The 22,810-nt window shown below is 33.8% G+C and overlaps 2 protein-coding genes across 8 annotated transcripts; one reads left to right on the plus strand and one right to left on the minus strand.

Annotated features, from left to right (window-relative positions):
• The first annotated feature begins 4,742 nt into the window (after positions 1–4,742).
• On the plus strand, positions 4,743–6,448 carry LOC100802807 (uncharacterized). The gene has a single exon (NM_001254661.3). It carries the CDS (start codon positions 5,118–5,120, stop codon positions 6,102–6,104), a length of 987 nt encoding a protein of 328 aa, NP_001241590.1. The 5' UTR covers positions 4,743–5,117; the 3' UTR covers positions 6,105–6,448.
• Positions 6,449–7,829: 1,381 nt separating this feature from the next.
• Positions 7,830–22,523, minus strand: LOC100779085 (formin-like protein 20). Of its 7 annotated transcripts, none has more exons than XM_003528154.5 (17): positions 22,026–22,516; positions 20,418–21,121; positions 20,031–20,252; positions 18,248–19,953; positions 17,998–18,127; positions 17,365–17,436; positions 16,315–16,413; positions 16,119–16,160; positions 13,490–13,570; positions 13,362–13,412; positions 13,204–13,285; positions 12,908–13,002; positions 12,761–12,832; positions 11,949–12,065; positions 9,116–9,184; positions 8,967–9,033; positions 7,830–8,765 (listed from the first exon to the last, which is right to left on the minus strand). In XM_003528154.5, the coding sequence occupies exons 1-17, from the start codon at positions 22,096–22,098 to the stop codon at positions 8,584–8,586; spliced, it is 3,864 nt and encodes a 1,287-aa protein (XP_003528202.1). In that variant the 5' UTR covers positions 22,099–22,516; the 3' UTR covers positions 7,830–8,583. The 7 variants fall into 7 exon arrangements, 6 of the variants coding, with proteins under 6 accessions (XP_003528202.1, XP_025984723.1, XP_025984726.1 ...); XM_006581915.3 differs by having other exon boundaries at positions 8,631–8,765; positions 8,891–9,033; positions 22,026–22,521; XM_026128938.2 differs by having other exon boundaries at positions 12,761–13,002; positions 22,026–22,519.
• Positions 22,524–22,810: the final 287 nt, after the last annotated feature.

Here is a 22,810-nt window from a genome sequence, read left to right on the forward strand (position 1 = left end):
TAAAATTCCTTTTAATAATTTTTAATTTTTTTAGCTAAAGAAAACGGGGTGTTATATAGTGTTCGGTTTGTTGTTGTGTTCCTCAGTTTGATTTGGGAAGAACACCTGTTTTGATGTGTGTTGTCTAATAATTTTTGCCAGAAAATGTTTTTTATGGAGCAATAAACAATTATGAGGTATTTTTTAACCAAAAAAAAAAAGAACTATCATTAAATAATTAAAGCAATAACATGATAATCTTTAACCGTTATATCATTTCTGGATGACACAATCTAACGATAAAGACTAAAATATATAATAAATAAAAGATTAAGAATCTTGACTGGTTAACATTTTATTTAAAGACTAAAATCTAAAAATTAAAAATTTTAGGGATTAAAACCTTAATTAATTCTAAATATTAACTATATGTTAAATATTAGTTGGTGTTGATATGATTGATGATTATTTCCATTATTTTTTATCCATTCATGCATTTTATTCACTGATTGATATCATTCCTTACTCTTGTCATTTGTCCCAACTCCCATCACCAATCCCTTCACCTGTTTTTTTAACATGATCATCATCAACCATTTCATTTAACAAAGGTTTGTAAGATATGCACTAGCCAATTGACCTACGTGTTCCTCTCAAGGACGATTCACATTTACCTGCCTTAATTACTATTGTATCAGGTATTTATAAGTGTATTTTCATTGAAACATAATTCCTTGTGTGTTGAAAGATTTCCTACGGTCCTACCCCCTTCTTATTATAATTTGCTCGAGCCTCTTGGTGCTTATTGAATTACTTTTAAAATTTCACCTTTTCTCTTATATAGCATTTATACAAATTTCAGTAAAAAAAAAAACATTTATACAAATATATGAGTGATTTAATTAAAATACCTAATGGCTATGAATAACAGGTTGACATTAATATAGAAAATGGACTAGGTCTGACTAATACTACCTCCGAACGGGAATATAAGAAAAAAAATGTTTTGATTAAAATATAAGTAAATTTTAACTAATTTTTTCTTATTTAATGATAATATATCCAAAATATCTTTTATTTAATTAAAATTTTACTTCTAACAACTTTTTTTTTTTGGAGAGAGTCTCATTAAATAATACAAAGATTATCAAAATTTATTTATATTTGAAAAAAAAACATTTGTTGTTATATTCAAGACCAAAGGGTGTAACTTTTTTATTTATTTAGATTATCAAAATTAAATAATGTTAATTAATTTTCTTGATGAGTGTGAGTTAGTTTTTTTCTCCTTATATTTCAGTTCAAAGGATGTAGTTACATATATTTCATCGTTAATTATTAAAGTCATGCTCAAGCAATTTTTGAAAAATAAAATAACATTTTAAAAATGTTTCAACTTCATTTAAAAAAAATGTTTCAATTTAAAATTTGCTTTAAATTTTTTAAATTGGCATGATATTTATGTAAAATATTCATTGACTTTACCGATAACTAAAAGACATAAAAAATTGATTATTTCTTTACAAAAATTCTCAAACATATGATGTCTTTTTATTTTAATATTACAAATATTTTTCGAAGTATCTTCTTTGAAACATGGTCAAATACAAAATATAAACAACAAACATATGTTGTCTTGGTTCGAAACCATTTTCCATCTACAATGTTAGTTTTTTTTTTTTGTTTTTGAGTCATAAGGTGGTCTAGTGTTTAGGAGAAGAATATAAGAGTTGAAATGATAAGGAGATCATGACTTTAAATCTTCCTAATAATGTAACATATTAATTAACATTTTCCGATAAGAAAAAAAGATAACTTTATTTTAAGTAATAAAAAATAAATGTTAAATAAGAATTACAATTTTATTATTAGTTATAACAAAATATAAAAATGAGGAGTTTAACAAATAAAAAGGTATATATTATCTTGTAAAATATGATTTTAGACTTAAGAAAATGTCTTATCGAGAGCGTAAAAACTCTAAAATTAAATCCCCCATCTCTTACTAAACACATAAAAGAGTACCAATGTTTACGTCAAATTTTTTTTTATAGATTTGTCATGATTTTCATTGATGATTAAGTTTTTTAAAGGTATTATTAAACTTTTTTATATAAATTGAAAAAACACAAGAATTAAAATTGTAAAAAGATAAATTTATATAAACTAAATTCATATTTAAACTTTTTTATATTCGTTAGATAAGATTTGATATTAGATTACAACCCAATTCAATTAATGAGGATATCGATACATTAGAAGCTTAATTTTTATGTACTATAAATGTAAAAAAATTTATACTTTTAACTTACAAATAAATATGGTAAATATAATTTTTAAGATAATTATTCTAAAATTTAATAATAAATTTATTTTATACAAACAACTAAAAAAAAGGATTGGAAGATAATGTGAGATCTCTGTACAGTTTTAATGCATATATATACTATTTAATCAACTAAAGTAGACATCCTTAATTATAATATTTAATATGTATATATGTTATTATTTTTATTTTTTAAGAATGGATCATTTATTTTGAAATGGATTGCATGTGAATTTAATCCTACGAGAGAAGTTTTAATGTTAGTAAATTCAGTTTTTATATGAATTATGTCAGTGTCTAAAATGCATTTATCTAAAAGTTACATAATATTAATTGGAACTTTAACTTTAGAGTTTATACTACTTGCAATATTTTTAATAATATATATTTAATTTCTGGCCCATTTTATTATATGTACAGATAAATATACTAATTTCATTAAAGTATAAATACATTAATTAACAAGATTTTTTTCGAATCAGAATATATAAGAAAGAAAAAATGTTACAGTCAATTTATAAGATAAATCTTGTTTAATGTATTTATACTTTAATGAGATTAGTATATTTAATAATAAATGATTTTGATTAATTTATAATTAATTTAATAACTAAATTAGTCATAATTATTTGTTAATAATCTATTAAGAGGATTAAAATTATTAATTTTTAAAGCTAGGGGATCAAATATTACAATTAAAATTGAAGAAAACCAAAATCATAAATTTAAAAAAAATAAGAGGATTAAAATCATAATTTAAAAAAAAAAGAAGATAAATATACTAATCCCATTAAAATGTATGCCAAAATGACATAAACATGGGGAAAGTTATCGAAGCTTTCATTTGTAACGCTGAAAGAGATTGTTACATGTTAGGTAATTCGCACTTTGATAGTCAAAAAGTTATTATATGTACAACATCGATTTCTGTTAGAATCCTGGGAAGTTAGGATAGACTTTTCAAGCAAGATTAAGAGTATTAATTTGCTTTGATTAAGATTTAGAAGAAAAGTGACATCTTACATGTGGACAAATATAATATTTGTTTTAAAACAAACTTAATAAATAGAATTAATTTTAACCACAAAATAATTAAAAAAAGGAACCGTGTATATATATATATATATATATATATATATATATATATATATTATTTGTTTCTTTAATGCTCCTATTATTATTTTTTTGTCATCTTACGTTTTTGTTTTATTATACTAAGCAAAAGAAGGAGAAAAAGAAAAAGAACCCTTGATCTCTAAACCATCTATAATGGTCATTGTCCTCAAATCACCTAATTACAATTAAACTTCAGTTAGAATGCCACCAAATGTGTTGACACCTCAGCAAGGGAATAATAAGGAGGTAGAGCTCAAATATTAAAATACTAAAACTAGTTTGATCAGATAATATTCCCTTTATATTATACCGAACCAAATCAATTCAAATTATGATAAGGCCTTATCCCTTATGGAAAACTCTCTAACTAATCAGGTCAAACTACATTAGCACATAGCTCCACCAACTGAATGATACTTGCACCAAAAATGAAGAATTAATCACCACATTTTTCTCTCATTGGTCACCAATGCCTCCACGTCAGATTAGAGCTCAACTTCTACCAGAACTCACATCACATCCATCGATAACGCCAGATGTGCATGTGATTTGATGTTAATAAACGGTCATGATTTGGTGTATTCATATAATAATTGTGGGTGACTTTTTTCTAATAATTGTTGATGGGGGTAGAAGGTAAACTACTTTGGCTTGCTTGATAGATAATTCATAATTATACACCATAAGCATATAGTTAGAAATTCTATTCATTATCCATGTATATTAAAAAAAAATATCTGCTAAGAAATATCAACATCTTTAAATGAATTTCAGATATCTAGGTTTACCAAAAAAAAAAATTTGTTTACATATTTGCTATTATACCTTGCAACTATTTATACATTTCCTATTATATCTTGCAATTCACGTTCACTTCTTATACCACGTGAAAAGAAAAGTGTCAAAGAGGCTTATAAAATTATTACTTAAAAAAGATCTTATTTTATATAATGAGAAGTCAGATCAAATGCTAGTTTCTTTCATTGGCAAGGTGTTGTTTTGCTTCTTTATTTTGGCACTCAAGTGTTGAGTTGTAGTTATATTTTTTAAAACGGCCCTTGAATTTCAAGGATAATAATAAAGGGGGGCCAAAATTGAATGATTCAATTTGTCATGATTTAAATAATATTACTTGGACTTGCAAAAAAGTATTCTAGCCATCAATAATAAGCTACTGAATTATGTGCAATTTAAGTAAGGAGACATTTCATAATCAAGACAAAGACTTAAAGCCTGTCATACCAAATCACTTATTGCTAAATGCTAATATATCAAGTCAGTGACGCCATTGAAAAGGTGCTCTGCCTGTGCTGTGCTCTCTTACGAACCTATATTGGTTGGGATTTGCACTGCACAAAGAAGGGTAAAAAAATAAAAAATCTTGAGGAAAAAATAAAGACAGTCTGAAATTCCTGAACAACTCCACCATGGTAGGAGTTAGTTTTATCTTTGTTGGCCTATCCTTTCCTTCAAAAACACCAACCCTTTAAACTCTCCAACCAACAGCTCCAAAAATTAAGAGTAAAATCAATAGAAAAACCTGAGAAAGAAAAGAAAACAAACATCAACACCAACATCTCATACACTTGTGTGTCATAGGGTGGTCTCCTTTGGTGAGAATTGAGAAGACACTCAATTCATCACCTTTTCCCTCTCTCCTTTTCCAAAGAAAAAGAAAAAAAGAAGATCAATTCCAATGGAGGTTTCATGCAAAATTTTGAGAAGATCAATCCACAGTTTTCTTCAAAACTACCATTATTTTACCTCAACTGCAGCTTTTCTAGCCCTTCCTTTCTCCGCATCAATACTCCTATCAGAAGCTTTTGTGCCAGCCTCTTCATCCCTCTTGCCTCAGATACACAGTCACCTAAGGACTCTCTTTGATGCCGCAGGCTTTCCTTCCACATCACAATTGTTTACCATTCTCAACCTTAAGGTTTCTCAAACAATCACTTCCTCAATCTTCACCCTTCCCTTTACTCTCACATTTCTCCTCATTGCAAAAGCATCCATAATTCAAGCTCTAAATCACCACAAACCAACTTTGCCAACTTCCTTCACTTCCATGGTGTTCCATTACAAGCCTCTTCTACTTACCTACATCTACAACTCTTTCTTCATTCTCTCAGCAAATGCATCTTGCTTTTGCCTCCTCTTTTTGGCCTTCACCTTTGCTGAAGGGCTGGGATACACTTCACCAAGTTCCACACTTTTTATGTCAGCTGCAGCTGCAGTTCTCTTTTCTGTTATCCTTGCCAATGCACTTGTGATTTGCAACATGGCACTGACACTATCTGGCATGGAGGGACATGGAGGGTACATGGCAATTCTGAAGGCCTGTGTTATGCTAAGGGGAAAGACATCAATGGCTTTGTTCCTGGCACTTCCTGCCAATGTAGGACTTGCTGCCATTGAGGCCTTGTTCCAGTTCAGGGTTGTAAGAGCCTTTCGCAATGGTGAAATGTCATCAAGGCCTTTTATGGCTTTAGAGGCCATTTTCATTGCCTATTTGTTCTCAGTTTTCATCACCATTGACACAATTGTGAGCTGCATGTTTTACAAAAGCTGCAAGGTGGGATTGAGGGGTGATCAGGAAGACAAACATTTTTTGAGGATTGAATTCCCTGAGGAGGAGGACAATTGTGGTTACATGGTATTGAAGAATTTTGAAGAACTACCTTAAGTAACATAAGGTAGAATATTGTTGTTTTCAATTTGGTTATGGCTTTTCTTCTTATGTTTCCCAAAAGGGAAGGAGCTACAAGTTATTCAAACTATATACTATGAATTTGAAAAATTCATTCATGTTACTCGAACCAAATCGAGCAACTTCTGAAGGCATAAAGGTTTCAACAGAGGGACCTCAGCTCAACTATATGCAGAAACAAGAAGCTAAAGATTGATCTACCATTATATTTTAATGTCTTTCTTTTATGTTGTTCAAATGTCTTCTTTTTATTCCATCTCTCTACCTTGTATATTTATTAATCTTTTACTTGTGAATAATACAAAAGCTCCTGTTTATTTCCTTGCGTTTTGTAACATTTTAGATAGATGAATACTCTCATCTTAATGTTACAGGAAAATAAGGGCCACTCAATTTCTTGTATTATTGTTGTTGTTGCCTTTTAATAAACATAGAAGCAGCTGCCAGCACAATTTCGTTGTGAATCCCATGAAAGACAAATTGTAGTGTATTTTGATTTTTCATCAGGATGCACGTTATCATGTCAAATCAGCTAAAAGATACAAAAATAATTCTTTTTTGCTTCAGACTTGACACATGCCGTGGGAAACCCAAATCCAAACACCCTATTAGAGGCAAAGCAATTTACTGGTTTGGTTTCAGGCCAAAAAAGTAAGACTTTGCTTTGTGGACCGCATGAAGAATATGTTCATTTTACATTAGCTCAAGCCTCTAAATTCTTTTTCAAAATGTATGTTTGAGACCACCTAATTGTCAAAACTGATACAGGGTTGGTATTATTATATTATGATCCGAATAGATGAGATCATTGAATGGAAACAAGCTTGGAGCAGTCATGATATGTGGAATCTAAACCATGGAACACATTTAATTGCAGAAAAAGCTGAATTGCTTATATAAAGTTCAACTGGTATTTAGTGTTTTTAAAGCACACTTGTGAAATATTTCCAACTTGTTCATCAGTTGTCCTAGGCAACAAAGATGAGAAAAAGTGGAAATGCAAATGCTGTAGGAATTTTCTGTATCAAAACCAGGATCCGTGAATACATCAAATGGACCAATCCTTGAGGCAAGGGAAACATGTAAATTGGAATAGCAAAGAAGTTAATACTTACCATTCTCACCATTCCGCTTCCAGGCACAATTAGATATCAATGAAGTTATGGTGCTGAAGTTACTCCTAGGAATCAAATGTAAATATAGTTCAGCATTTGGACTTTGACAAACTTGGTTTTACTGACTATTGCAGTGCCTGTTCTGCTATAATAACTCAAGTAAACAATTCTGAATGACCACTACAAATGAAATCTCAGTATGACAAAATGAATTTACAGATGGAAAATGTCTTGGTAGTTGCAAATATTTTTTGGTTTGTACCAAGAATATCCCCCGGTCAATTTTCCAAGACTAAATCCTTTCAATGGGTAGAGATCACCGAAATGAGTTTTGTCCCTCCTAACAAAGTATTATCCATATACATGACTAGTTATCGAACCCCAGACAACATACTTAAGCAAATACAAATATTGATGCAATCAGTGATGTACCTCCTAAGCAGTGCCATTAAATAGCTATTCTATCAGAGTGAATTGAAAAGTGTCTTTCTACTACCAAAATGGGTGCACACAGTCCATTCTGGAACAACTGAATGCAACAAGAACTCAAGAAGCTTTTCACTAATGTGTATTGCATTTCACAAGATAACTGAAACTAGCATTTCTATTTAAGCCTTCTCCTCACTTGTGTTACAGTACAGAGACCTGATTTGATTTCTATTTCTTTTCATAACCTGACAGCTATACAACATGCTCTTGGGGGTGTCCCACTAAAATTACTATTATAAGGAAAAAAGACAAACTAATTTCTATTTTACATGAGACAGAATTAAATCCTAAAAGAGGGTTCGAATTTTGTACAAGGTTTCATGGTACAGCATTGGCTTTGGTGCAGGACAAATATGCCAATTGAATGAAGAAAACCAAAGTCAGCTCTACTGCAATAGAAGCATGGTCTATTTCAACATTTCTTATTAAATTGAAGAACCAGATCCATTATCATAGCATTCACTGGATGCAGATGATTCTCAAGTGATCATCATGAGAAGTATCCATGCTGTGTCTAAATTTGGCCTTTCCAGAGTATTCTTCTGTGAATGATCAACAAAAATATGATTCATCATGCCATCAACGAATCAACTCATAGGCCTTTTTGTATGTTCAAAGATCTCCAGGTGGAAAGAATTTGCCATTTCACTTCATTAGATCAACTTGAAAGGCTAATTGTCACACCAAGATCTCATAAAGGGACTACTTAACTCGATGTTGGAAGCAATCCCCTTATCACAGGTAGATCTCCTCTCATTGGAAAGAGAATGATGTTGGTGCAAAGGAGCAGACAACCCAGTTTTCAACTATCTTTGCTCTTCCTCATCAAGTGAATGCCCTAGCCTTTTTCTTCAACCTCTTTCTCCGCTTTCTTCTCCTTCATATTTTCCACTCTTCCTTATCAAGTTAATGCCTTTAGCCTTCTCCATTTCAGCCTCTTTCTCCGCTTTCTTTTTCTCTAACTCTGCTTGTTTGGAATTCTCTTCATGTGCTTTCAGAAACAACCTTGTAAAATTTAAGAGAGTTACAGTAACTGCAATCAACAAAAAAGCAAAAATAATAAGTTAGCTGTAAAAAGATAGCAGGACATGTCACTTCTTTTTGTCAAACAAAGTATTAACATGCAAGAATGATGAAACTACAGTCAGTTCTCCTTTCCTTATCTATTCTCCTCTCTCACCATCTGCTTCTCTGTCCCACCGACAACAAGAATAAGTATTAATGCTAAACCAACCTTGCTCAAAAGGACAACGGGCAGGATCCTCACCAAAATATAGGGCAAGTGCATCTGCATTTCTACCCTGTCCACACATAAAACACACAATCTGTATGTCCCTTTATACCTCTTGTATAATCTACCAAAAAGATGGCTAAGCATATTACCACCACAGAATATAAGTTTGTTACAGATACCACCTCCGACTCTGCAACAGCAATGAATTCCTTCAATGTCTGAAAAAACAGTAAAGTGAGTCAAATGTATTGAAAATACACACTAGATGACAAACTTATATAACTATGATTAGCTTCATGCATACAATATGATGGAGGGTATTTGTTCACTTCTAAAACAAATTCAAGGACTCCTTAATTTTGGTTTGACACATAATATTTGTGCAAGACTAAAGTAACACTTTTTTTTAAGAAAAAAAATATTCATGTCATTGCATATATTCTGTTAAAGATGTAATGTAAAATCATTCATATATCTTATGTCTTCACCTAATAGTTTAAGCTTTTGGGAAAGTTGGTTCATGGCTTGGTTTCAAAGATTTGATGAGAAAGTAGTGTAGAATTTGATCCTTACCACTTGATTAGCTTCATGCATGCAATATGATGGAGAGTTTATTCACTTCTAAAACAAGTTAAAGGGCACCTTAATTTTGGTTCGACAGTGACACATAATATTTGCACAAGACTGAAGTAACAAATGTAACAAAAATATTTAGTGACACATAATATTTGCACAAGACTGAAGTAACAAATGTAACAAAAATATTTAGTGACACATAATATTTGCACAAGACTGAAGTAACAAAAATATTAAGTGTCATCACATCCATTCTGTTCAGATGTGATATAAAACCATTCATATGTCTTCACCTTATAGTTTAAGCTTTAAGGAAAGTTGGTTCATGACATGGTTTCAGAGACTTAATGATTGAGTGAAAATTTGATCATTACCACTCATTTTTCTAATAAAAAGTTGAATTTAGCACAAGGTAGGAAGGCTGGTGCATAATACATGCTTCAAGCCCAAATGATTCTTGTACAAGGGAGGGGGGGGTAGAAATGTAATATAAAACCATCCATGTGCCTTACCTAACAGCTCAAGCATTTGGGAGAGTAGGTACATGACAAGCTCAATAACTTACTAAAAGCCAATAGCAACACTGCTCCACAAGCATTGGGAATGCAAACTCGGAATTAGATAACGAACAATTTTCTTTTGGACAGTACAAAATAATTGATAGAGAGAAATGAGGAGTGTAAAGTCTGATAAGATTTCAGGAATTGCAACTCCCTTTAAGCAACTATGAGCAGAACATAAAAAGAAGCCATATATACATTTTTCTGCCATAACAACTTTAGGGGAAAACTGGCAAAAGAGACATCCTTAATGATATGAATGAGTATTTGACTTCAACCAAATAAACCAAAGAACTCTTTGGCACCCATCATAGTTAAAACATTGCAAGAACATAACACTTCTTTTACAACAAGGTAAGTTGTTTGAGAAAGAGACAGCAACAGTTCCCTTCTCTTCAGGTTTGGGAAATTTCAGTTTGAGCTTCTTCTAGGATTCTATTGATCGATTATGAATCTTGGTGACAATCCTAAAATATCTTTCCTTCATTTTTCTTTCTTTTTTATCACCACTTTCTGAAAAGTTATGTGGGAGAAAAGGTTTCCCATTTCCAAAGTAAGGACATACCACAAACTCAAGGAGGACTTAGGCTTTAGAGTAGTACACTATTTGCAATACCTCTAATTTCACTTAAATCACTGATGTATTATTGCCTTTCATTCCATTGAAACTTGTAGCTAAAGAAAACTTCATAACTTCAGTGGTCCAGCACAACTCACTAAATAACCCTACAAGCCCTTCCAAAAGGCCAACATCAGCTCCAATCTTTACCTATTTGTATGAAAGAATTATTAAAAAGAAAAAAAAATGAGCTTTTGAGAATTGTTGATTAATTTCCACAATAATATCTTCTATTAGAAAGTATCTAGTTCTCTAGATTTGCTTGCCAATTATGGAGTGGTTCTTGGAACTATAATTATCACCATTTACTCAAGGAAAAAGAGGTGCTAATATAAGAGTTCTATTTTATGGAACCATGATAATGATTTCACCCCTTTAGGGTAAATAGGTGCTAAAATAAGAATTATGTTGGCCACTTTATAACCAATTTTATAAATCAAAAGATTGAGACCAAAATTGCACCCAAATAAATACAATTAAGAAACAAAATTTATGGAAAAAATTGATGGAGCTTTAATCCACACATCTAGATTAGAACTCCTTGGGCTTGTAAACTGGAATTAACTGATGATGAAATTTTTTGGAAAGCCACCTTAATTACGGTCACCCGTAGCCAGCCTTAGTTGCTTCCTCTTTGGGCTCTACCTTAATTGCAGTCTAAAGGATGGTGGGGGTGGTAGTTTAGTCCCACATCGACTAAAAATATGGCATAGATAGAGCTTATAAAGCTTGGATAGTCCTCACCTTACAAGCTAATTTTGTGTGGTTGAGTTAGGCCCTAAGACCAATTTCTAAGATGGTATCAAAACTTATTCTAGATTCATTGTTGAATCACCTGCATTTGCACACTCTAGGCCAATAGCCATGGGCGTGAGGGGGGTGTTGGAAATCCACCTTAATTGTGGTCTAGCTTGCCATAGTTGTTCCCTCTTTGGGGGCTACCTTAATTGCAGCCTCAAGGGTGGTGGTTTAGTCCCACATCGACTAGAGATATGGCATAAAATGGAGCCTATAAAGCTTGGGTAGTCCTCATCTTACAAGTTGGTTTTGTGCAGTTGAATTAGGCCCTAAGACCAATTTCCAACAAAAATAATAATAAAATTACACTGTCAACGACCTTCATGATGCAGGAAACCAGTATTATGAATTAAGTTTAGACACATAACTTTCTTTGCATTGTATTATGCTCTTTACTTGATATAGTGAAGAATCAAGAATACTAAACACCTTACGAAAAATGTCAGACACAGGGCCATCATTTTTAGATGCAGCAAGCTCCTGTTTAACCTTTTCTAATCCCCTGATGATTGCCTGCATTTCTTCTGCTAATGATTTCAATTGTATCTGCAAGATCAGGAATTTATGATCACTATTCATTGCAATTACATTAACTATTACTGACAGCCAGAAAAAAAAGCATTTTCTTTTCATTAAAAGTGCAGATACCCTTTGATTAATAGCCAGCCAAATCCAAGGTTTGATTGTTGATTTTCAGCAACCAACCCCGCTTCACTTTCAAGTTTCAAAACCTAGTTCTATTGATCAAGTGGTCAATAGAACTAAAATTTCTTGATTCAACAAGTGTGCTCCTGTGTGAAATTTCTCGATTTTATGATTATGGGAAGTTGCAATTTCTCCTATGGTTCCTAAATTTGCACACTTTTGTTTTACAGTGGATATTTATCAAAGGGCCAAAGTTGAAGGATGCTAATTTTGGACTTTTACATTTGGGTCAACTCTACTTTCCTAGCCAAATTTAGTAGTCCAATTGCATTTCCCCCATAATTTACAGTAAGTAAATCGCATTTGATTTAACATGACATTTGCAAAGTCCAATGTGATTCTTTGGAAGGAAAATGATTAAAAAAAAAACCTTATGACTATGCCAAAAATGATGAATTTTTGTCTGGCATTGCAACAGGAAGGAATGTGCTTTACAAATAAGGGGGGAAAGTGAAATTGGACTAGTCAATCAGGGTAACAAGGTGCAGCAGACCTTTGTTCTTTTGCATATAAAGAACCAAAATATAAATTGTTACCTTAGTGGCTGCTTCCAGGCTAACAAGGTCATGGTGAAAATCAAGGAGTCCGGGAAACCTTTCAGCTAAGACCTGGAGTTCAAATAGAAAGAAACAGAAAGGTAAACCACCAGTAAAATCTTCATTTAATGCAACTAAGACTATTACCTTGCAAAGAAAATGCATGAGTGTCATTTTACTGTTTGAAGCACGAGTTTCAGTTAGTTTTAGAAGACTATCTAACTTGAATCCAACAGCAGATCCTGTACAAAGTGGAAGCATTTCACACTCATTGTATATGAAATCAGATATATAAAAAAACAAATAAAATTTCTTTACTAACATATGAAGAAGGGCCAAGTATTATCTAATTTTTAAAATAGACAGAAGTAGCACCATATATATTTCCCATAGCCAGAAGTGAAAGGTAATAAAGACATTTCTATTACTAAAAGAAGACATACCCCTTGCTGTTCCTTGATTCAATGTATTACCCAAATAAAGAATTTTCTTCATAATCTCCTTCAGTTTGAATGAGTTTCGGACCTATTGGCAAGAAAAAATGCACATGGTTAAAAAAAATACAAACAACATATGTTTGTTAGATTCATAAGCAAAGTACCTCTTCACAGGCAGAGTTCACTGTGTTTAAGCTCTTCTTAAACTCTGTAATCTGCAAAGTGGAAATAAGATATGCAAGAAAGCAAATCCAAAAAAAAATTCAGAAGAACATTACAGACAACAGCAAACCTGAGTCCTAAACTGAATCTTGAAAGAGAAAACTCTGAATTTTGACTCCACTCTTGGCACTTTCATCACCTCCAAAAAATACTGAAACATAATCAATGTATATAAGAATATGATTGCACATACACAGGTTCTTGAATTAACAAAGACCAAAAGAATTTGTTTATAATCCAAGTCTCGACAGAAGAGATTGATAAGAGTAACACAATTTTTTTCTTTAGTATGCCACCAGACAACCAATCTGTCATTGTCTCATTACATGAACTTTAAATTGATATATGCTGTCTTTTTTCATGATTTTGATTCACTCTCTGTATGGCCAATTGAATTGGTATACGCTTATTAATACATTCACATAGTCAGCCAATTGGAACCATTGGATAAAGATCAGACGGCTTATATTTTATCTCCATAAATCAGACAGCTTATATTTTATCTCCAAAAATTAGACTTTAAATAGGCATCTGAAATACAAATCATTCGATCTTCGTCAAACAGTTCTGATTTATGACTGTGTGACTGCAGGGAATTCGGGTTGAAGTCTCCCTATTCATCACTTTTTCTTTGTAATACAGATCCCTGTTTAGATACCACATTGACAAGAGATATAACCAATATAGTCCTTATAAGGCTTAGGCAGTCAACACCTTACAAGCTGGTTTTGTGAAATTGAGTTAAACTCTAAGGCCAAAATTCAAAAATGGTATTAGAGCAAGGATTAAGATCTTTATTTGTAGGAGAGAAGAGAAAGAAAAGGAAGCAAAAATCTCTTTTCGTGTTGGATACCAATGTTTTGATACCACATTGGGATGAAAGGAATTACAAAATCTAAATCAGTCCCTAAGTTTAGAGATCATGGTCAAGCTGTCTAAAGAAATTAAATAATATGATCAAGCTATCTAAGGATACTAAAATAAAATAGGGAAATAGAATAGGATAACAGTAAGATAATATCTCAACATATCTTAACTCTACCCCTGAAGCTGGAGCATATATATATATATATATATATCAATGCATCAAGCTTGTTACATTTGTACCAGAGCTTGATCTATTCAGCTTGTTACATAATTTGCTAGATGGTATTAGAGCTTGTTATATATTCATCCAGTTATTGGACCACCCATATTTATCTACATTCTAGATGTCTATTCTTAAGCGTGGGGGGGTGTTGTTGCTGGGCCACCAACATTTTCTATGTTCCAAATGCCCAATCCTGGGTGTGAGGGGATGTATTGTATTCCCACATTGACTAGAGATATGACCAATGTAGTCCTTATAAGGCCTAGACAGTTCTTGCCTTACAAGCCAGTTTTGTAAGGTTGAGTTAGGCCTTAAGTCCAAATTCTAAGAATCCCCTTCATTCTCTTACTCTACTTTTTCTATTCTACATTCCTATCTCACCATCCCACTTCTAGGTTTTCTTTTTCACTTTTGGGACCCTAGCATTATGATCTGACCTGCCGAATCAACAATTCAGAGAAGATGAAGGTGGTTGAAGTGTTGGAAAACTTTGTCCAATTGCACAAAAAAAAATGGCTAGCAATTCATTGGATGCCAAACTCCTTGTAGGTCAAGAAAAGTGTGCGAGGTATGGAGGGGGAGGAAGGAGAAGACAAGTTGAGACAAATCTTCATGATGATGTGTCCGAAAATGGAAGAAGAGGCATCCCTTCATGCAAGAAGAATGTGGAATTGCCCAGTTTCGTGGGACATGACCTTTTAGGCTGGATAGCTAGAGCTGAAAAATTCTGAGGTGCAGGATGCAGTCCACAAAGAAGGTACAATATACTTTCATTAGTGCTAAAAGATATGATTGTATAGCTGAATATTAGGGATTATGTTAGTGATTTCTTTGCTTAATTGTATCATTATTCTTGATTATAAATAAGATCATATGTGTGGTCTGAATACACACAATTACACAAATACTGTAATATGGATGGAATAGTAGTGCAATGGTTTAGATTCTAGAGAAGGAATACCCTAACTTCGACATGGGAAGACCTGACAGAGGTTTTGATTCAAATACTTGAAGGAAGATGCTTGGGGTAAAGTATTATGAAAGACTCACCACCTTGAGCAACCAGCAACAGTAGAGGAATCTGTCCACAATCTCAGGTATTGGAGGCACAGACTAAAGAAAAAGATGAAGTACAAGGTTTGCACCCATGACCAAAAGAATGTCACGAGAACCTAACAGTAGGGAGTGTTCTGTAATTCTTTAGTTTCAATTCACATTCCATCAATTTTTTCCTTAAAATAAACCTGCATCTTTTATTATGGTAATTTGGCTATCTAATCTTTATTCTTTTCACCTTCTAAATATTAAGGTAAGCAATGACTTCCAATCCAAAAAAATCACAAACAGAACCTTATAATTTCACCTTTTTTACTTTTAATTCTCCTCTCAAATCAAATCAGAGTATCAGTAGTTTATCCTATCATTACTACACTGTAGTAAAACTGTGCTTTCAAGACAGCCCAATCATCCTTCATGTAAACTTGAAGACACCACCACATGAATCAGCTATGGATATGCCAAATATTCTTCCCATACAAGTTCTCTGTGCTCGCATTTTTCTTTTCTGAAGTACTATATAAAATTATGGTTAAAAAAATAATTCACAAACCTTTTCACACTTCCCCAAATTCTCCTTATCACCGGTGTATCCCTATATAAACCATAACCAAGATTAATCAAAATTAGAAAAGCAAGAAAATTACAATAAAAGGTAGAAATTCATAGTAACAGCAAATGCTAGAAATGAGAACCCTTAATTGTCAAAGCAAGATGCAAGAATCATGTATAAATTTGTTAAGCTTCACCTTTAAAAGCTCTATTTCCTCTTTGGTAGGACAAAATTTAATGAGATTTTCCACCTGATCAACATCTAACACTGAATCATCCATAGCCAGTACTGCAGCCTGATAATATGAATTTCAACATGTTAAAGACAATAAATTGAAAAAGTTACAGGGGGGAGATTTAATTTCCACATATATGATAAGGCAAGAATCTGTTACCAAGAACATCTACTATCAAAAGCTTTTAGTCTTAACTTATAACTACACACATCCAAAAAAAAAATTCAAGCATGACCTTAATGCAAATGCCACTATAACAACTACAACAACAAAAGTGCTTTCCCATTAGCTGAGGTCGCCTCCATGGATCAAACAACATCATTATTTCTTAAACCAAGTTCTCAAAGAAGGCATGTATACCTAAATCTTTTTAATGACTTCTCTTATAGTTTTTCTGTCTTTACCTTTATTTATTGGGTTATCCTCCATCTGATCACTCTTCTTACTGGGGCTTTTATTATGTGGGATTCTATCATCTTTTTCCTTCTTAATAAATACTGCTTCTACTTTATCTCTGGTAAACTCAGTCATCATCTTCTCTTTTCTTGTCTGTCCTCTCCTCTCATTCACTACAAGATTCTCATCTCTGGAACACTTGACTTAAACTTTCTTTTGGCACTTTATTGCCCTGCATTCTGTACCATAAAGCATTTCCAGTCTTATGTATAAATATAGTAACATTTTCCTTTAAGCTTGAGTGGCTTGCTCACCAATAACAATAGAAGCATTTATTGATTTCATCCACAAATCTTGATACCTGTCTCTCTTTATTCTGTCATTTTGTATGATAGATCCAAGATTCCTAAACTGAGCAATATGTATCCAATTTTCACCTTCAAGCCAAAGCTAGCACATGTCTAGCTGAACTTGCATTCCAAAATTAAAATTTATGCTTCATGAAAAAGAATACTATTGTTCATTATAATCGGATTTAATGTAAGATCCTAGCTTGCATGATTATACATTTAAAATTGCTGACATGAATTAAGAAATTTCAAAGTATCAACTTACCATAATATCAGGAAGTGGCATCTTAACCTTTGTGAGCATAATTTCAGTATTATTGGCCCTCCTTAGGTCAATCTACAATTAATCATACAAACAACCTATTTATTAGATACTAGAAAATACAAAACGAACATGAACTTGATGATTTTGAATAAATGCGTTAACAGCCAATAAAATGCACACTGCCCTTTTGCTGTATTTGAATTTTAATTCCAGAAAATAGAAGAGAAAACAATAATAATAACATTAAAGACAAATTTCCAAGATAATCATCCATGCTCAATACTTTATGTACCAAGGTATGTTTGATATTTTTCTTGACATAACAAAACTATAGGAAAAAATGCATTTGATTCCTTCACAGTTAAAGAGAGATTACCTAATCACTCAAGTCAGACCACAATGAAAAATGACTTCTTTTATGAACAAATTACTAAGCATACAAAACAATGGTACTAAATTCCAATTTTAAATTAATGAATCCTTTAACATCAACAACCTTTGTTGTGAAGTACAATTACAAATCATGATGATTACACTTCCAAAAGGAAAGACTACCAATAAAATCTGTCAAATCATCTTTTACGAGGATTATTTAAAAAATAAAATATTTAGAATATTCATTTAGAAGATTACCAAGTGGATTTTGTCAGTTTTGGATCCAACAGATTTACGTCGCCCACCAGATTTACCATCTGAATCAGCAGGTTTTGGAACATTTGCAGAAAAAAGCTTTTCTATCTCTGAAACGTCAAACTCTTGTGTTCTACGATAAAATGTAAAACCATTCGTTACAACATGGAGGATTGAAAGCATGCAGTGAAGTGTATACTTATAGGGAATTGAAATGAATCAATAAAATCTTGCAATAGGCAAGTCAAATTACATTTGAGGGTCTCCACGTCTTTGTAATTCATCCCATAAACTTCCTTGCAATGCCCTTGTTACCTTACTCCAATGCAGAGGCTTTAAGGAGGACCGCCGAGCTGCCATAGCACCAGCTCCCGTAGGACGTGTAAGTCCACGCCCTCTCCCTCTTGGATCAGTTCCAAGTGGCGACGGAGAAGGAGCCCCACCTAGAGGTCCAAAAGGAGCAGGAGCGGCAGGGGCCCGATATCCAGTAGGAGGTGGGCCTCGACCACTTGGAGGTGGTGGAGGAGGTGTGCCTCCATGCATTGAAGGTGGTGGTCTATGAGTTGGTGGAGGCGGGGGAGGTGGGGCTCTAGACAATGAAGGAGGTGGCGGTGGAGGTGGGGCTCCACTTGATGCAGGAAGAGGTGGTGGTGGTGGAGCAGTACTTAAAGGAGGAGAAGGCAGTGGTGTAGATTTACTTAAAGGAGGTGAAGGTGGATGTGGCGGTGGAGCTTTAAATGATGTTGGAGGTAATGAGGAAGGAGGCAGTGGAGCTCCAATTGTAGACAACATAGGAGGAGGAGGAGGAGGTGGTGGTGGTGGTAGTGATGGTGGAGGATGGGGAACGGAAACTGCATCAATTAATTCAGAAACTTTTGATGTAATTGCACCACTTGCAATGGAAGGAGCTGAGGGAGGAGGAGCTAAAGCACCATTATTTTGTCCAACAATGGCAATGGATGAATAAACAGATGTCCATTGGGTAGGAGTTATGAAGCTCCCTCTATTCTGCCCAAAAAATGGAGGTGGAGGAGGAGGTGGAGGATGAAGTTGTAACATTTGATTGTAGCTCTGTTGTGGTGTTTGAGTAGCTGATTGAAGAGATGTCTCTTTGACTGACAGTAATGATGGTAGGGGAGAGTTTGAGTCTATTTCAGCTATGTTGTCTGAAGATTTTGAATTATCCCCTATACAGCTTTTCAGGTCATTTCTCATGTCCATAGAAACAATTACTTCAGAGACATAAGAACCAGAAATAGATTTTCCTTTGGCATCAGTAATCTTCTCCTTTGCTGAGGTAACATTTGAAAGGTTAGCTGGTGAATTATTATTTCTTGATGGTGGATATGAGACGTGCATTGAATCTTGATAAGAACCCTTATTAGAAGGAATCCACCTAGTTGTTGCATTGGGTTTTGCTTGTTTTGCCTGAAAACCATGTGGTTCTTGTTCTTTAGTTTTTTGCTTTGGTACAACTGTATCTCCCACTGGCTTTGAGCTTGAAGGAAGTTGTTTCTTTTCATTGTTATCTTCATCACACTTGTTCTGCATACCTGACAACTCATCATGCACATCCACACTGACTTCCTTTGTCATAAAAGTGACTCCATAATCCACGCCAATATCTTTCAAAGCATGAGTATCTGAAACCACCCTCTCGTCAAGCTTGTACTTCACATCATCAACCTGTTGGTGAATCCCATCATCTAACATGAAATCCTGAAAAGTATGAGGATCTGAATACTCTTTCCAGAGCTCTTTATGACTTCCATCATCAAGAACCATTGGAGAATCGTAATCCCCCTTACCTTCTTGAGCATCAATTATATTGCTGAAGATCTCTTCCGCTTCATAGAATTCCTCAGCCTCAGGTGAAGCACATTCAGTGTCATTTGCATATTCACTCGCATTGAATGTGGTTAGATTAGGTATCACAGCATCAGCATCCAAAAAAAGCACCTGATACAGACACGATTATGTGTTCAACTGCTATTGCTTCAGGTAATAACTTTGACATATGAAAAACAATAACTTACCTCAAATCTGAAGTCCTTAGGGAACTGATCCTTTGCATCCCACAGAATATCAATTTCATCACGGCTCAGCATCAATATATTTGACCGTACAAATGCAGTATGAAACATGACTCTAAACATCATCTCCTCACGAACAAGATCTTCACTTAAATGTATGCACTCAAGAACCACATCTCCTTGAACACGACAATGGATGTCAATTTTCACGAGCATACATTCTTCCTGTGGTTAAAACTTCTTCAGAGGGCATTCTACTAATTAATTCACAATTCATTATGAATAGCCCAGATATTCTATCTAATCGATTCAAATTCATTATGAATATTAACACAAATATTCTATCCAATCAATTCACAATTCATTATGAATAGCGAAACTTTAAATCACCTGCTGGTAGTGGCGAACAAGATTTTGGGTCCTTGAGGTCGAGAAAAGAAGCTTAGAACCTCTGTTGGCAGGTTTTGAAGGGTCTGGACCATAGACACGCACAACTGGCCTGCAACCTTTTCCACCATCAAACAATGGAAGGACTCTAAGAATGAGGCAATCCAAATATAAGGGTGTATCTGGAGGAGGCCACATAGAACCCAAATGCCTCCTGGAAATGTACTGAAGATATCTCAAATGAGAAGGTTGCGAATTTAAAGGAGATAAAAGGTGGAGAAGTTCTCTAGGTGCTTGCTTGTACACCATTTCAAGAGTCTTGTGCTCCCCACTGTACTGTTTCCTGTACAATAGAAGACCAGCTAGCATAAATGCGAGCACAGGCCAACCACCCCTTTCACAGTGCATCAAAAGCACATTTTGTTGCCCCTCCAGAGACAGCCAGCTCTCGCTTGACCGAAGGAAATGGTGAATCATCTCTAAAGGAAGAAGTGGACAACTCTCGTATTTCTGAGGGTACTCCATAACTGTCATCTCATACTGAGACATAATGTCTGAAATTCGACTGCGCTTATCTCCTTCTCTGAAATTGAGCACCATGAAAGAAGCATCCGGATAGTGATCCTGTAGTTGAGCCACAATGCCCCCAATATAAGCCTTGTACTCCTCTTCCTCCAACACATTCTTGGAGAAGCAGCAATCAAAAACTGCATAAACACACTCAAATATTACAGAAATACAGGACTACACAACTTCATTAAGACACTAAAAATACAGTAAATCAATTCAATTCATAAACGAGAAGCTTAGAAGAGTAAAACCAATCCTATACACTACACTAAATTAAACAGAGGAGACGCTTTCAACCTGCCAAGTATCATCTTCACTTAAGGTAATGAACATAAACAACTGTTGTTGCAAGGCATAACTACAACTATAATTTCCTTAAGGACAAGCAGGGATTTAAAAAACAGTCTTCAAACACGATTTCCAACACAATATCAAGGTTTTTGAGTGTCTACAACCACATTGCGATTGCAATTGTGACAACATTTGACTAAAATTTCCCACAATATACAAGGAACACAACATTACCGTGACCGCAACCACAATTCAAAACCTTGAGGAAAAGTACAACCCCCTCACTCAAAACACATCTTCCCCCACAAAACCAACCTTCTTGGGGTTTCCATTTCCATCCAGCAATCCTCGGTTGATAAAATTACTACAGTGACTGCTATTTTACTCCAGTTATTTCAAATCCAATCCTCCCATTCCACATTTTGTTACACTTAGATAGAATAACCCCTCAAACACCCCCTTACCCTAAAAAACACAAACCAACAAGGAATAAACCAAACCTAATGCAACAGAGAACCCCACAAAAAAGAAAGAAATCAAGTCCACTTTGTCATTGCATTACCATAAAAACCACTTAATAAAAATTTCAGTAAACTCGGGTCAAAACTCAACCACTAGTCACGAAAACAATGCTTCAATTCCCAACAAGAGCTCAAATTTCGAAAATAATAAAGAACAAAAAACATATAATAAATATATAAAATATAGGTGTAAGTGTGTAAGAAAGTAAGGAAAAAGAAAGTGAGGGACCATAGAGTCTATCGGAGATCTCGAGGAGGTGATCCGGCGGTTTCCAGTAAAAGAACCTTCGGAAGAGAGCCATGGGAATGGAAATGAGATGTAGTGATGAATATCAAAAAAGTGGTTCTTTCTTGGTTGGGACTGGGCCATGCGCCTTCACTCGCTTTTCTTTCTTTCTTTCTTTCTTTCGTTAGTTAAATGTAGGAATTTTTTATACTAAACTCACTAACTCAGTCTATTATCAACGTCAAATCACTTCTTTTCTTTGAGTCTTTCTCACGACAACCATCTTCGTTCGTCCATTTCCCTCATGTCCATGCACTACGTTCGTATTTCGTTGCAAGTTGTTTTTTCCGTTTTGTGACAAGGTGATCATACAAGTTACTCTTGTACTTACATAACTACATTTACCTTGTCTCAAATAATTTTTATTTTTTTTTATAACTAATTTAAAGGGTAACTTTGTGCAGATACTTTATGCAAAGGAAAAAGTACAAGAGTCCTGATAAAATGGTTTCTTGTACTTTTTTTTCATGGAATTTTTTACAAAAGTTACCCTTTAGTTTTATAAATGTAATTTCTCTCTAAATATTCTTTGTCGAGGAAAGCTTTTTTCATGCCAAATTATTTAATTTTATATTATAATTTTGAGTACTTAATCTTGAATTGGAAAATTTATAATCAACTCTATTTCTTAAAAAGTCTTTTTAAAAAAATTCATATATAATTATTCTTTCAATAAAAGAATTATGTTTAAGTTGGATAACATTATTATGAATATGTAACAAAGTTTT

This window comes from Glycine max, chromosome 6 (assembly GCF_000004515.6).
Source record: "Glycine max cultivar Williams 82 chromosome 6, Glycine_max_v4.0, whole genome shotgun sequence".
NCBI classification, from domain to species: domain Eukaryota; kingdom Viridiplantae; phylum Streptophyta; class Magnoliopsida; order Fabales; family Fabaceae; genus Glycine; species Glycine max.

Coding starts and splice junctions, on each gene's coding strand:
- LOC100802807 (NM_001254661.3), top strand. CDS start 5,118: ATGGAGGTTTCATGCAAAATTTTGAGAAGATCAATCCACAGTTTTCTT.
- LOC100779085 (XM_026128938.2), bottom strand. CDS start 22,098: ATGGCTCTCTTCCGAAGGTTCTTTTACTGGAAACCGCCGGATCACCTC. Junction 20,253..20,417: donor TTGTTCGCCACTACCAGCAG/GTGATTTAAAGT, acceptor TTTTAACCACAG/GAAGAATGTATGCTCGTGAA. Junction 18,128..18,247: donor AGACGTGGAGACCCTCAAAT/GTAATTTGACTT, acceptor ATTTTATCGTAG/AACACAAGAGTTTGACGTTT.